This window comes from Phacochoerus africanus, chromosome 15 (assembly GCF_016906955.1).
Source record: "Phacochoerus africanus isolate WHEZ1 chromosome 15, ROS_Pafr_v1, whole genome shotgun sequence".
Classification (NCBI taxonomy): Eukaryota; Metazoa; Chordata; class Mammalia; order Artiodactyla; family Suidae; genus Phacochoerus; species Phacochoerus africanus.
This window is the reverse complement of record NC_062558.1, coordinates 50,124,449-50,139,710: the sequence shown is the minus strand read 5'-3', so window position 1 is coordinate 50,139,710 and position 15,262 is coordinate 50,124,449. Positions and strand designations below refer to the sequence as shown.

Here is a 15,262-nt window from a genome sequence, read left to right as displayed (position 1 = left end):
TCCCCAGTGTGGTGCAGTAAGTGAAGAGCCCAAGTGCATCGGGAGCTCGGGTTCAATCCCCAGCCTAGAGAGTGCAGTGGGTCAAAGGATCTGGCATTGCTGCAGCTGCTGCTCAGGGCCCTGGGGACGTGGCAGGGACCTCAGAGACCAAGTCCTGGAGCAAAGTTACAGTGGGCGAGGCAGTGTAAGCAACATGTTATACCATAACGTGAGGTGCGACAAGTTCTTCAGGAAAGGAAGGGGCTTCGGTGACAGCTGGTGGATGGTCAGCAGGGGCCACCCCTGAATGAAGGAGGGGGTCCCCTGGAGGCACCTGGGAAGGAGTGCTCCTGGCAGAAGGGGCAGCAAGTGCAAAGGCCCTGTGGTCAAATGTGCCTGGCAGGTTGCAGAAATAGCAGGGAGGCCAGCAGGGCTGGAAACAAGGAAGGGGGCGGGGGGCAGGTTTTCCTCTTTCAGAGCTGGCTGAGCACCTTGAGACTTGTCCAAAGTGTCAAATGTACCTGGACAGCTCCTGCTGACATATTGCTCCTAAATTCTTGTACTTAGCATCTCTAGGACTGGGGTAGGGGGTAGGGAGAGCCAGTCAAGCAGGGGGACCCAGAGGGCTTGGTGTGAACACCGAAGGGCTAGCGGGTCTGCGTGGGTGGACATTGGGCAGTCCCCGTCCTTCCTTCACTAACAGGGCCCCAGAAAGCCCTGTGCCTCCCTGGCGCACAGATAAGGGCTTCTGGAGGACACACACCCACCTGGAGCTTGGGGACACAGACGTTCATGTTGGGCTCACTGCGACCTGCAGCTAGCTCTGCAGGGCAGCAGAACTCATAGCGGCAGGGACAGGCGGACAGGTCCTGTGTCTGAGCCCCTCCTTGGACTCTGGCCCCTGGATGTGGTCCGCAGCGGTGCGCATCCCCCTACAGTGCTGAGAACACGGTGACTGCCAAAGGAATCACTGGGTGGTCACGGAGCCCGCCCCCGGGTCCCCTCTGCCCCTGCCTGGACTCCTGGGCCTCAGTTTCCCTGGGCATCACACGCGGGTCCCCGAGCACGGCCTTCTGGGGGGGCCCCCTCCTCCGGGTCTTCACCTGCTGGGTCCCCCTGCGGTTCCAGTGAGTGGACAGCGCCCCCTAGCGGCCCTGGAGGAGCGGAGGGTCCAGGAGCTAGGGTGTGGATTGTGACACCCTAGAGGGGGTGTGACACCTTAGAGGGGGACCAGGCGGGGCCACCCCAGGGGATCACAGGGAGCCACTCCCAGACCCCACTCTCTGAATAGAAGTTGGGCTGAGTGTGCCCACAGGGGATCCTGGGGCAGGTCTGGCTTCTGGGCTGAGAGTGGCCAAGGCAAAGGGAAGAGGAGACACTGGGTCAGCCACTGGTGAGAGGCCAGTGAGGAGGCCACCAATGGGTCTCCCTCAGGGGAGTGAGCACCAGGCAGGGGCTGGGGTCCCCCTCCCCCATCTCTGCTCCAGCTGGGCTCAGGTCCCTCACATACACTCTCAGGACGGAGCTGAGGTCTCAGAGAAACGCCCGCTATTGGCCGTCCATCTCCCCTTTTGTCCCGGGATAGTGGGATCTGTCCCTCCCCTTGGCCTGGGGAGGCAGGCTCTGCCAGCGCTCTCACCAAATGACTCCCGCTCCTACCTCGCTCCATGAACCAGGCTCACATCAAACAGGGGAGAAACCAGGGAGAAGGAGCTTCAGCCATTGTGAGGCTCTGCCTGAGGGAGGCCTGGGTGTCTTGGTTGGGGCTGGGCTGTGGAGGACGGGGGCCCAGGCAAACCATCTCACGGCGCTGGGGAAACCATTGTTTTTAGGAGGTGTTAAGCACGCCAGGTGTGACAACATGTGAAAGCACAGACATAAGATGGTCACTGCTGGTCAGAAAGGCCACCATCAAAAAGTGAGGAATAACAAATGCTGGTGAGGGCGTGGAGAAAGCAAACCCACCTACACTGTTAGGAGGAATGGAAATTAGTGCAGCCACTATGAGAAACAGTATGGAGGTTCCTTAGAAGTCTAAAAATAGGGTTGTTCCCTGGTGACCTAGTGGTGAGGATTCAGGGCTTCCACCACCGCAGCCTGGGTTCAATCACTAGTCTGGGAACTGAAATCCCACATCAAGCCATTGCATACCTCAGCCAAAACAAAAACAAAAATAAAAAAACCACAACAACAAAACACAAAAAATAGTTATTCAGCCATAAAAAAGAATGAAATGATGCCATGTGCACAACAAATATGGAGCTAGAGATTATTATGCTAAGTGAAGTAAATCAGAAAGAGAAAGACAAGGAGTTCTGCTCATGGCTCAGCAGTTAACAAACGAACGAACCTGGCTAGGATCCATGAGGATGTGGGTTCAATCCCTGGCCTTGCTCAGTGAGTTAAGGATCCGGTGTTGCCATGAGCTGTGGTGTAGGTCGTGGACACGGCTTGGATCTGGCATTGCTGTGGCTGTGGTGTAGACTGGCAGCTACAGCTCCAATTCGACCCCTCGCTGGGAAACTCCATATGCCACGGGTATGGCCCTAAAAAGAAAACAAAAACAAAAACAAAAAACAAAGAGAGAGAGCGAAAAAGACAAATGTTATGCTATCACTCGTATGTGGAATATTAACAAATGATGCAAATGAACTTATTTACCAAACAGAAACAGACTCTCAGACACAGAAAATAAACTTATAGTTACCAAATGGGAAAAGGGGCAAGGAATAAATTAAGAGTTTGGGATTAATAGATACACACTGCTATATATAAAGTAGATAAACATCAAGGACTTACTTTATAGCACACAGAACTATAGTCAATATCTTGTAGTAACCTATAAAGGAAAAGAATCTGAAAAATGATATATGTGTGTGTGTGTGTGTGTATACACCAAATCACTTTGCTGCATACTTGAAACTAACACAACATTGTACATCAACTCCAATTTTATTTTATTTATTTTTTTGTCTTTTTGTCTTTCCTAGGGCCACACCCGTGGCATATGGAGGTTCCCAGGCTAGGGGTCGAATTGGAGCTGTAGCCACTGGCCTACGCCAGAGCCACAGCAACGTGGGATCTGAGCCACGTCTGCAACCTACACCACAGCTCACGGCAATGCCGGATCCTTAACCCACTGAGCAAGGCCAGGGATTGAACCCGCAACCTCATGGTTCCTAGTTGGATTCGTTAACCACTGCGCCACAACGGGAAATCCAACTCTACTTCAATTTTAAAGAAAAGCAGACAATCGCTCTAATTGGACCCTCTCTCTCCTCATTCTCTGCTACCTAAAGTGCTGGCCCTGACCCTAAACCCAGCCTCCTTCTCTGGCTCAAGTGCACCTAACACCCAGAACAGAGCTGGGGGCTGGTCACAGCATGTGCACTGGCCCTTGGGAGATCTGAGCTTGGAGGAGCGCTCCCCCTGTCCTTGGCCCGTGCTCGTTCTTCACATGGGAGGGGGTGCCTTGAGGGATGAAGGCCTGCAGTGTGGCCTCAGCATGGAGGCCCTGGTGGGGAGGGGGCGTCAGATCTGGAAGGGCCTTGATGAGCTTTCCATGGGAACCCAAGTGGGCGTTTGAGGAAGAGAGGGGACTCCACCAGATTGTGGGGCAGAAGGATGGCCCCGGCTGTGGAGGAGCTAAAGGCCGGAGGGGGGAGGCCAGGGAGGGCTATGCCGTGGGATGGGAGGAGGAGGTGGCACTCGGTTCCTGGTTGGCATCAGCAAGCGAGACTGAAGAAAACAAGAGGAGACAGAAAGATGGCTGACAGCCACAGAAGGGGAGCAGGGGCCGTGGAAGGTGTATGACAGTGGTGGACACACACAGGCAGCAAACGTGAGAGGGTCTCTAGCAAGCAGCCCCTGCCAGTGTCCTGGCAATGAGGCACGTGTTGGCCTGTGGCAGAGGAGGGGGTGTCTTCGTGGGACAGCCCCACTCCACCCTCAGCAGCCAGGCCCTGGCTTGGATTCCTGGCTATGAGATACTGAAGAGGGTGCTCTCCCACAAGAAAAGGGCTCCCTTCCCTACCTCCAGTAGGCGACGCTTCAGTCAATGGCAAGTTCATCCAGACGTGGGTGGTGATGTGAGCGAACTTCTGCTCAGCCCCAAGAGCTGAGCAACCCTGCAGAGGCCAGCTGGTCCCCACCTGGGTCTGTGGGGGCCAGTTCCATTTGCTGCCTCTGAGAAGTCCCAGTGGCAGTGGTTTGGGCTCCAGTATAACATCTGAATTTTCCTCCCTGCCCAAGGCTGCTGGCAGACCTGACACTCAATCCCTGCACCTGTGGTAAATCACGGGCCTCTACTTCCCACCTGCCACGGGGGTGGCCAGAGTGACCATCTTGGTGACAGTGCCCTGCCCCCACCTCAGAAGGGGAAGTTTGAGTGGACTGGCCTGGGACAGACAGGTGATGATGAGAGGGGTACAAGATCAGGGACCCCATCTCTCTTTCAAATGACCATGTGGTTTCCCTCAGTGAGGGTGGGAACGACCTATGATGTCTCTTTGCTGCATCTCATATATTTTCTTAAAAGTAAAGCACCAGGTAATGTTCTCAGTTATGTTGGACAAACTTTGGGAGTAAGAACAGAAAATTAAAGGAGTATTTCTAGGAGTTCCCATTGTGGGCACAGTGGAAATGAATCCGACTGGGAACCATGAGGTTGCAGGTTCCACCCCTGGCCTCACTCAGTGTGTTGAGGATACTGCGTTGCCATGAGCTGTGGTGTAGGTCGCAGACAAGGTTCAGATCTGGCATTGCTGTGGCTCTGGCATAGGCCAGCAGCTGTAGCTCAGATTAGACCCCTAGCCTGGGAACCTCCATATACTACTGGTGCAGCCCTAAAAAGCAAAAACAAATAAATAAATAATATAAATAAATAAATAAATAAAGGATTATTTCTTGTCTTTTTTTTTTTTTTTAGGGCCACACTCGCGGCATATGGAGGTTCCCAGGCTAGGGGTCTAATCAGAGCTGTAGCTGCCGGCCTACACCACAGCTACAGCAACGCCAGACCCAAGCCATGTCTGCAACCTACACCACAGCTCATGGCAATGCCAGATCCTCAACCCACTGAGTGAGGCCCAGAATCAAACCCACAACCTCATGGTTCCTAGTTGGATTTGTTCCACCGTGCCAGGACGGGAACTCCAATAAAGGAATATTTCTAAACGTGAATAGTGTAAGAATCACCTACACCCTCAGTTTGCCACGCAGGTTTGCTTTCATTAGTTCCCTGAGCCACGCAGGGCTGGGGGGCAGGGGGAGACGTGATTCCTCCCAGTTACAGCCAAGGACACTGAAGCCAGAGGCAGTGACTTCAAGAGTGGGCTCGGGACAGCCAGGCACTGACAAAGACCCAGGGGAACAGGTGCCCAATGGCAGATCTCTAGTCCACCTGGAAGTGACACTCCACACATGGATAATAACTCACGGAGATGGGGGTGGGGGGTGAGCATGATCTGTGGGTTAAATGAGTTACTGCATGTTAAAATATTAAGAGGAATATTAATTATGCCTCACTCTGAACAATTACACTAATAATAGAACTTATGTAAAGAGAAAAAATATAGAAAGAATTCAGAAAACAAAATCCAACAATTTGCTGTTTATAAGTTATATAGCAAAATATATACACAAATTTAAAAAATAAAATGCCAAGCTAAATAAACTCTCATGCAAATGCAAACTCAAAAAAAGCAAGGGGCTTTTGATATTTGTAAAGGAGAAGTTGAGGCTAGAAGCATTCAAAAAGAGCACCAAAAGGCACAGTTTCTCGATATATCACTGTTAAATATATATGCCCCAAACATGGTAATTTCTTGATAATTTATACCCTGCCTATTTCTTAAGATAACGTCACAACTAACAAAGCAACAACATACATAAAATAGAAACAGAAACTAAAGCAAACTAGAAATACATAAAGAAAAATCACACAAAATCAGCCTATAATTTGACCAGGTAAATGAAAGTTCTTAACTATTTTGGGGTTACGGAGCTCTTCCAAAATGTGGTGAGTGCTACTGACCCTCCCCCCCGTCCCAGAATCATTCATTCAGGCACATATTCACACAGCTTTGTTCAGTCCCCAGGGGTCCGTGACCTCTAAAACCCCTAAAACCTCTAAAACTGCTAGGCAGTCCCTAGGCCCCAGGTTAAGAAATCTGAAGTAAACCGAAGTTAAAGAAAGAATGGATTTGAATAAAATAATTTAAAAATTAATTTAGCAAATAGAACTGATGGAGTGAAGACACATTTCTTTAGCATACATAAATGATTTATAAAAATGGGTAATATATTCAGGCCCAGAGAAGTTCTAGAAACACTTAGAAATGTTAACACAATACAATACGTACAATAAGAAGCAATAGCAATGACCAGTCATCACTGGGAAATATTAAAAAATAATATAATAATAATAATAATAATAATAATACTTGGGCCAAAGGGAAAGTCCTAATAGCAAAAAATACCACATGTCAACATTATGGAATGCAGAGAAAGCTCTAAGTATAAGGAAAAAATCATAGGCCAAAGTACTGACATTTACTAGAAATATTAAAAATGATTAATTATATCTAAATAATCTTAGAAATGTAAAGTACTAAGTCAAAAAAAAGAAAAGAGCAGAATACATGTACTTTCACAGAACAATTCAATTAGTAAACAGAATCAAGAATTGGAGCTCTACAACATTCAACAGCATCTACTAAAAGAAAGAAAAAAATGTAAGACAATAAAAACAAACAACTGAATTAAAGGACGATTAGGAGTTCTCTTGTGGCACAGCGAGTTATGTATCCGGTGATGTCACTGCAGCGGCTTGGCTCACTGCTGTGGCACAGGTTCGATTCCTGGCCCGGGAATTTCCACATATCAGTATGACCTCTTATAACATTACACTGTTTGAGATCCTAAATAAATGAAATGATTTAAAAAGACAAGAAAACAGTGAAAGAATTTGAACAGAAGGAACTGGGTTCTGCTCGAGCTTCCAAAAAACAAAGAACTGCCTTGTCTTACCACGGTTTTGTGAGAATGTCAAACCCTTCAGGAAGGGGGGTCTCAAGCCCCATGTTTCAAAAATTGTCAAAGGGAAAAGGAGATGGGGGAGGAGGAGAAAGTGCATGTTCAAAAAATGTAAGGATGGCTAAAATGAGCTGAGAGAATTGGGAGGGGTGGAGAGAGTATCTGGGAGGAAGTGGCAGGGGTGGGTGGGGGGGGGTGTAACAAACCAATCGGCTGAAACAGGGGTTTATGTGCAGAAGAGACCCTGAAGGTTGGCTTTAAGGAGAGTGGTGACATGTGCAAAGTGATGCTTTCAAACAATGTGGCTGGGAGTGCAGAGTGGGAGCGGACATCAAAGGTAAGAAGGCCAGGCCTGGCCAAGCCTGAGGTCAAATGGGGGGAATGAGGCAGGTGAGGAGGTAGATTTCTGGGGGTGCTGACCCACCTGCCCCAACAGGTGGTCAGCATTCTCTCTTCACTCCTAGTGAATGACTGGAGACCCTCTGTGCAGGCTACCTGCAGACAGTGCCTGGGTGCCACCCTGTCAGGCCAGCCCACCTGCTCATGCAGAGGCTCTGGGGAACCCCAGTGCTGGCTAAACACTCCACATACTCACACGGCAGAGAGGAGCTGGACAAAGGTAACAGCGCCCCCCCAGCCCCACAGACTTGTCCTTTTAAAATCTTTGGCCTACCAGGCCCTACCTACGAAGTACAACTTTGGCTTTGCCGTTTTAATACCTCTAAACCATACATAGCTGCCAAGCTGACCTTCTGACTAGTTGAAAGAACTAGCTTACCATGATGGGCTTGTCGGATTTCAGCTACAGGCTTCTGGAAAACTTCCAAGTAGCTCAGACTACCTCCCCCCTGCACTAGCTCTGATGAGCCCGGGGGAGCAGTACTAAAGACCCTCATGGACACACCAAGGCCCAGGAAAAACACATACCAACTGGCCAGACATGTTACTTCCTGAGCCCATTCCTGGGGCAGGGGTCAGGGGACTGAGACAGGATGGCCACCCTCAAACTGTCCTCTGTCAGGGCGAGCAGGCCTGCCATTTGGGAGACCCTGGGGCCTGATGGAAGCCAGCGCGGGGCTCACAGCCTGCTACGCAATGCAGCCTTCCAGTCACCTGGGGAGCGTCACCTCTGGGGAGGTCCAGCCGAGCTGGTCTCATTAAACAACCCCCGGTGGGGAGGATGGAGAGACGTGCAGGACGCAGACACACAGCTGCTGCGAGGAGGCTCCTGTAGTGTCTGGGACAGGATGGTTCGTGGGATGCTGCAGCCCAGGGCGTGAGCTGGGCTTGAGGGAAAGCCTGGCTTAGGGAGAAGTCCCAGACAGGGATGCATCTCCCCTACGGGTGAAGCAGGTCACTCTTGTTCTCCATCCTTGATCACCATTTGCCAAAGCACTCTCATGCATGGTCCCATTCTGAATGGAAGCCTGGCACCGACTCTTAGAGGAACATGGCCAGGTCCCATCATCCCCATCCCATGGAGCCTCAGGCTTCTTCGGGGTCACAAAGGCAGGAGGAGCCAGAACTGGATCCTGGACCCAGACCTTCTGACTGAAACATCCACTGGCGCTGCAGAGTAGAGAGGGGGCTGCAGAGTGCCAGACCAGAGCCATTCACTGATGTCCAAGGCACGCTGTGGTCGGGCCTTCGGTCTGGCAGGGAGGTTATTCCTGGACGGCAGACAGCCTGGTGCCCTGGCTGAGTTAGGGCCAGGGTCAACTGTCCTCGGCTTCCACCTTCTGGAAGAACCCTCTCAGCCAGGGCTGCCCTCTCTCCAACCCACATGGAGAACTGAGAGAGCACATAGGGCCTCACCCTCACCCCCAAACCAGCCCTTCCAGACCCTCCCTCTGCTGTCACCTGTGCTCCCCCTCCCCCACCACTGCCCCAGGAGGGCTGTGGATGCCTCTGCTCTGGACTCCTTCTCCTATCGCTGAGTTGGATGGTGAGCATGGCTGCTTCTTCTAAAAGTGCCTGATGTCAAAGAGCTCATCTGCCATTTTCATGGGTTTAACTCCACTTTCTCCCTCTGAGGTTGATTCTTCTTCTGGACTCTGGAAAAAGTGACTAGAGGGCAAACCCTATGGACCCCCACTGGGTCCCACGTGAGCAGGAGCCAACCCCGGCATCCCAGCCCAATGCCTTCCCATCCCGGTCCCCCCGCCCCGCGCTTCACCTGCCAGGCAGGCCGTCAGGGGCGGGTGGCCGGGGTGGGGTGCAGGAGCTCAGGTGAGTGTCTCTGGAAGTGGAGCAGGAGCCTGTGCCTCTTGCTAACGCTTTTCTGCCGTGTGGGTCTTCTGGTGCCGGATGAGGTGCGAGCTACCCCTGAAGGCCTTGCCACAGCGGTTGCACTCATAGGGCTTCTCCCGTGTATGGGTCTTATAGTGCTCAATGAGTGCCGACCGGTGCCGGAAGGCCTTGCCGCACTCGTTGCAGGCGTAGGGCTTCCTGCCCGTGTGGATGCGCTGGTGCTGGATGAGCGCCGAGCTGTGGCAGAAGGCCTTGCCGCACTGGCCGCACTCATAGGGCTTCTCCCCGGTGTGGGTGCGCTGGTGCTCAATGAGAGACGAGCTCTGGCTGAAGGCCTTGCCACACTTGTGGCACTTGTAGGGCTTCTCACCCGTGTGCGTCTTACGGTGCTCCAGGAGGTTGGAACTCTGGCTGAAGGCCTTGCCGCACTCCTCGCATGTGTAGGGCTTCTTGCCACTGTGGATGCGCTGGTGGCGGATGAGGTGGGACCTGTGGCAGAAGGCCTTGCCGCATAGCTCGCACTCGTGCGGCTTCTTCAGGGTGTGGATCTTCCGGTGCTGACTCAGGCCTGAGCTCTGGTTGAAGGACTTGCCGCACTCCTTACACTGATAGGGCTTCTCCCCTGTGTGAATCCTCTCGTGCTTCCTGAGGCTGGAGCTCCGGCTGAAATCCTTCCCGCACTCCCTGCACTCGTAGGGTCTCTTCCCAGTGTGGGTCTTCTGATGCTGTGTGAGCGCTGAGCTCTGGCGGAAGGCCTTGCCACACTCCCGGCACTCGTAGGGCTTCTCCCCGGTATGGATGACCTGGTGCCTGAGCAGGTGCGAGCTCTGGCTGAAAGCCTTGCCGCACTCGCAGCACTCGTAGGGCTTCTCCCCGGTGTGGATCACCAGGTGCCTGAGCAGGTGCGAGCTCTGGCTGAAGGCCTTCCCGCACTCCCGGCAGGCGTAGGGTTTGGCGGGCTGCACCGTCCCATGAGGTCCCTCGGGGCCCGGGGCCCCCCTGCTCACGGTCTGGCCATTAGGCTTACCGGATTCTTCTGCACCATGGATGATCTGGCACATACCCAGCTCTGGTTTCTGGAGGAAAGTTTGGCCAAACAGCTCCTCGTCCTGGGGTCTGTCTCCTGGGGGTAGGCTCTGATGCTGAACAGGGCTGGAGCACAGACTGAAGTTCCCCTCATAATCGTTGGGCTCCTCGTCTTGCTCCCCAAGAGGGATCTCCTTGTAGATCACAGCCATCTGCTCTAAGCCCCTTTCCTGAAGAAAAGAGTCCCCCAGGTCCTCCTCTGGGAAGAGGTTTGGCTGCATCTCCAACCCATCCTCAAACACAAAGGCCTCCCCTAGCTTGGCTGCTGGGGGGAGCTCCATGGTAAGTCCTGGCTCACCCCAGGGACCGTATTTCTTTGGGACACACTGCTCTCACGGTCTGAAAAGAAAACAAGAGACACTGTCAAGTCAGCAAGTCAGGCATCTCATGTGCGCCTCCTTCCTGCACCAGGGACTGTGCTGGCAAAACCCAGCAAGGAGAAGACACAATCTCACTCTTTGTGAGTTAGAGACAAGTCTGACTTACCAGAAACAACTGCAAGGAAGACAGCCAGCCAGCCAGACAATGCCACACTGTGGTGTCCAGACTAAAGGCTTGGGGTGTTCAGAAAGGTGGGCGAAGACAGGAAGTGGAGCCATTCTGGAAAAGGAGCAGGACTCCAGCTGGCAGAGGGTGTTGGGGATGGTCTCATTGGGAGAGAGCACACGTCTCCCTCCTTCAGATGGTCAGCAGTACCCCTCCAGCCTGGGGGTGCCACAGCCACAGCCCTGGGGGTGTGCCTGGACCTCCTCATTCTCTTGCCTGCACACTCTAGTCCATCCACTTCCCGGGGCTTCACTGAAGGGGCCTCTGTGCAGCCCAAGCCTCCCAACTGTGGCAGCCTGCCTCTGTTCCCCCTCCTCCCTTTGGCCAGCTCTCCTGCGTGGACACCAGGATCAATGCCCCAAACTCAGCCCTGACCTCATCATCCCCCTTCTCAGGATCGTGCAGCCCCGCCCTCCCAGCTGCCCCCTGCTTTCCCTCCACACACCCCCAACCTTGCAGCTCAACAACTCCATGTGCTGCTGTGCTCTTCTCCTAAATGATCCCCCCCTACCCACTCAGATGGCATATGCTCCTGCTTCCAGACTCAGCCCAAACGTCCTCTCTTTTCAGCATCCACACTCTGACAATCTCGGGCCCTGGCCTCAGTGACTTGGAGTCTGAGGCACAGGTCCCTCACACCCTCTACCTGGTGGGCACACATCATGACCGGCCTCTCCCCGCCCCTGCCTGCCAGCTCCCCAAGGGCAAGCACGGGGCTCCTCTGCATTGGACCCCCAGCTCCCAGTGCAACCACACAATCTCTACACACCTTTGTTGAGTAAAAAAGTGATAAAATGGAGGAAAAGCCATTTGTTTGTGTTAGAATTGCTTGCCACACTTTTGTTTTGCCAAAGAACTCTTTATTCAAATATGTCGATTACATGGGCGATATAAATAAATAAAACAGACAAAGCAGAGCTGCTCCAGTTGAAGGGGGTGTTTTTGTAGGGGCAAGGAGGGAGGCTAGAAAATGCCACACTGCACCCCATCCCACTATGGCAGCCCCAAGGGAGCCCCTCAAGACCCCATTCAGAAACTGCTGTGGGAGTTCCCTGGTGGCCTAGTTAAGGATCTGGTGTGTCACTGCTGTGGCTTGGGTGACTGCTGTGGTGGGGGTTTGATCCCTGGCTCCGGAACTTTGTCAGGCCATAGGTGTGGCCAAAAAAAAAAAAAAAAAAAAAAAGGAAAGAAAGAAATTGCTGTATGAGCTCAAGGAAAGCACCTCGGGTACCATAGTCATGACGACTTGAGTTTATTGAGCACCTACTGTATCCAAGACACTGCTAAACCTTTTACAAGCATATCTCACTTACTCCTTATGACTCCATAGAAAGGTACTACTATCAGAGAGTGGCTGACTCCCAAAGACATACTAACCTTGATGATGGAACTCATTCCTACTTGGAAATTTTTAAAAGAATTTTCAGCCAGTAGAAAGACCAGGTGTGAAAAAAGCACAGGACTGAAGTATCCTCCAGAATTCTGTGATCACTCTCACTTCTCTTTCCCTCCTCCTCACAACCGCCACCTCCCACCCTTCCCATCCTCTTACCAGACCTTGGCTAACCTAATGTCCCACAGTCTTCACCCCAGTCCACCCCTTCCCCATCTAGCTTAGACCTCCTCTGTAGCAGGTATGGACATCACGTAAACCGACTCTTGACCAGCATCACGCTCCTCATCTCCCTGCCCTGCTGCAACCAGCCACTAATGACCCATCTCCTCTGCCAGCGCCTCCTAAGATGCTGAACACTGCCAAGGAAAATCACACGACTGTATCTGGCATGGAGACAAATTTCAAGTTTCCAACTTCAGCCCCAGCATCCAATGACCTCCTTACAGCCAATCCCTGTTTTCTGGGGCCTCACTTTCCAACCCCTTTGGCAGGGCTCCCCAAGACCTCCTTCTCAAAACCCTTCATTTTAGAGACTGCAAATTGGCAGCCTGGGGATTCTGCCGCAGACACGTTGCGTTTGGCTCTCAGTTAGGCTTTTCTTGTTTGCCTTCTCTGCCAATATTTAAAGCTCAGTAGGTTTTCTCATGAAAAACTGGAAGATGTGACAATATGGGCCCACCTTTCACTAACCCATCCTACCTACCTGGACTGAAGGTTTTGAGCTTGCTGCACAGCCCACACCACCCTTCCCATGCCCCACTTTAGTCTCTTGCTTTCTGAAAGTTGCTTCCCTCCTAATTTTCATGCCTTCTGATCCCTCCTTTTCTTGGTACCCGGGGATTGCCAGTCTCCCTCCACCCACCTGTTAAACCCTGGTGTTTCTGGTCTCCCTCCTTGGGGGCTGTCCATTCCTCTATGGACCAGCTACACGCTCAAGTCTAAGAAGTGTTGGAAAAGTTGGCAATACTTGATCTGTGCCCAATGATGTTTCAAATATTTTTGGACCGAAAATCCAAAGGTCTGGAACCCCACGCTTTCCACCTCTCTTGGGCCTTCTCCTGCTGCTCCTGCCTTAGCCCCCATGCTCCGAGGACCCCCCCAGAGCCTGGGCACCCAGCCGACCCTTGGGCCCCTCAGGGCCTCCTGGCTGGGGGCCCGCGAGCGGCCGCGGACCCGCACCTGCTTCCACCTGCGGGAGCCGCCCACACTCGCGCCATCGGAGGGACAGGTGGTTACACTGGCTGCCGCAGAGCCACTCACCTGGGCTCGGGCGGGTACGCTCACCTGGCCGGGGCGGGACCGCTCACCTGGCGGGGGCGGGGCCGCGGGCGGGCGGGGCGGGGCCGCACCCGAGCAGCTCCTGCCCGCGGCCGTGGCCTCGCTCGGCTGCGGCTGCTGACTCTAAGCCCGCGGCGGCCCGAGCGCCCGAGCCCCGCCCCTGCCCGCGGCACTTCCGGGACCGCTCTAGGCCTCGCGGAGGCCCGCATCTCGCTGGTCCCACCGCGCAGCGCGCCGGGACAGTTCGCCGCAGCGCGGGGGCTCCGGGCGGCTTCCCAGCACCTCCAGGCTGGGCAGCCCTTGGCGGGAACGCAGGGGAGGAAATAGGCCGGGAGGGGCAGCCGGCTCCCAGGCACCTGCCCTGGCGGTGGGGCCGGCCAGAGGCCTTGGGGCGCCTGGGGTCCCCGGAAGAAGGGCAGGCGTCCCAGGGCTGCGGAGCCCGTCACCTCGCACAGGGCCGGGGTCCTGCTGGGGTTCATCCTCCTTTCGTGGGGAGTCCTGTTCCTGCCAGCCCACCCCGTACCCACAGAGACAGATGAGAAGGACTCGGTGAGAGTCCAGGAGATGGCTGGGAGCCTAGGCGGGACCCTCTCTGGACCCCCGAGACCTTAACTCAGTGCATCTGAGGGATGATCTCCGTTCAGGCGGCGCCTCTTAGGGGAATCGGGAGGGAAGAGGGGTGTGTTCTTCCGCCCCCACCTACTCCCAGAGCTCAGTTATGCTTCCGATGGCAAGACTTGCCCCTTTCACCCTCCCCGCCCACCAGTGCTCAGGTGCAGACTGCCCGCTGAGGGAGAGCCTCCCTAGGGGCCAGGGCCCTATCACAGGAAACCGCTAGAACACACGGTCCCAGTGGAGGGCCCCTGCCATCTGCCCACCGGCCTTCAGCACGTTCCATCCTGGCCCTCAGGTGCCTCTGAGTGCCCCCGACCCCCGACTCACACCGCCTCCCAGACCCACCCAGGCATAGGTAGGGGCTACCTCACCTAAGCTGGGAGCCTGGGCTCAATGGGGACTGTGGACTGGAAACTGGCATTTGCCGTTTACTTCTACAGACTGAATCATGAGCCACTGCAGCTGCGGACCCTCAACACCCCTCTGAGAGAAGCCCAGGTTGATCAGGAGCGAGGCACTACGTGCTCTGGGAAAACTAGAAGAACAAACCTTCAGATAGTTAGACATTTTCAGACTTTATGAGCCCAGTTCTTGCATCTCCTCGTATCTAGAAAAGCACTAAAATTCTTCGTGGTGACATCTGCTCCTTGTGACTAGCAATAATAACCTTCAGGAGACCAGCAGCGACCTTCTGTAAAACGCGTGCTTGATTGCATGTACCTCCCCCTTCACCAAAATCACACATATACTGACCTTCCCCCTTGCCTCTTTGGAGCGGTTTCTCAGAGCTATCTGAAATGCTGCCTATCTGACTATAGTCCTCATTTAGCCCCAAATAAAACTGAACTCTCAACTTTTAGGTTGTGCATGTTTTTTAAATCAACAGGACCCAGTCCAGTCACCCCATGAGCGTTGGACCACAAGCAGCCATGCAGAGCCAGGACCTGCAAGGGCTGGTTCCTTTTTCTCTCACTCCAGCTCTTCCAGTCACAGAAAGGTAAGAGCCACCAGCCTGAGCCCCCTGGGGCCTGTGGGGAGGCTGGGCACCACCCCAGGGGTCTTAGATGCTTCCTCTTC

General features: G+C 53.7%; 1 protein-coding gene across 3 annotated transcripts; it reads right to left on the bottom strand.

Annotated features, from left to right (window-relative positions):
* Positions 1–6,785: 6,785 nt before the first annotated feature.
* ZNF70 (zinc finger protein 70) lies at positions 6,786–15,202 on the bottom strand. 3 transcript variants are annotated; one of them, XM_047761209.1, is made up of 2 exons: positions 13,553–15,202; positions 6,786–10,689 (listed from the first exon to the last, which is right to left on the bottom strand). In XM_047761209.1, exon 2 carries the CDS (start codon positions 10,629–10,631, stop codon positions 9,285–9,287), a length of 1,347 nt encoding a protein of 448 aa, XP_047617165.1. In that variant the 5' UTR covers positions 10,632–10,689; positions 13,553–15,202; the 3' UTR covers positions 6,786–9,284. The 3 variants fall into 3 exon arrangements, with proteins under 3 accessions (XP_047617165.1, XP_047617166.1, XP_047617168.1); XM_047761210.1 differs by having other exon boundaries at positions 13,577–15,202; XM_047761212.1 differs by lacking the exon at positions 13,553–15,202 and adding an exon at positions 10,837–11,262.
* Positions 15,203–15,262: the final 60 nt, after the last annotated feature.

Excerpts from the sequence above, each read along its gene's own strand:
- ZNF70 (XM_047761209.1), bottom strand. The coding sequence starts at position 10,631 with ATGGAGCTCCCCCCAGCAGCCAAGCTAGGGGAGGCCTTTGTGTTTGAG.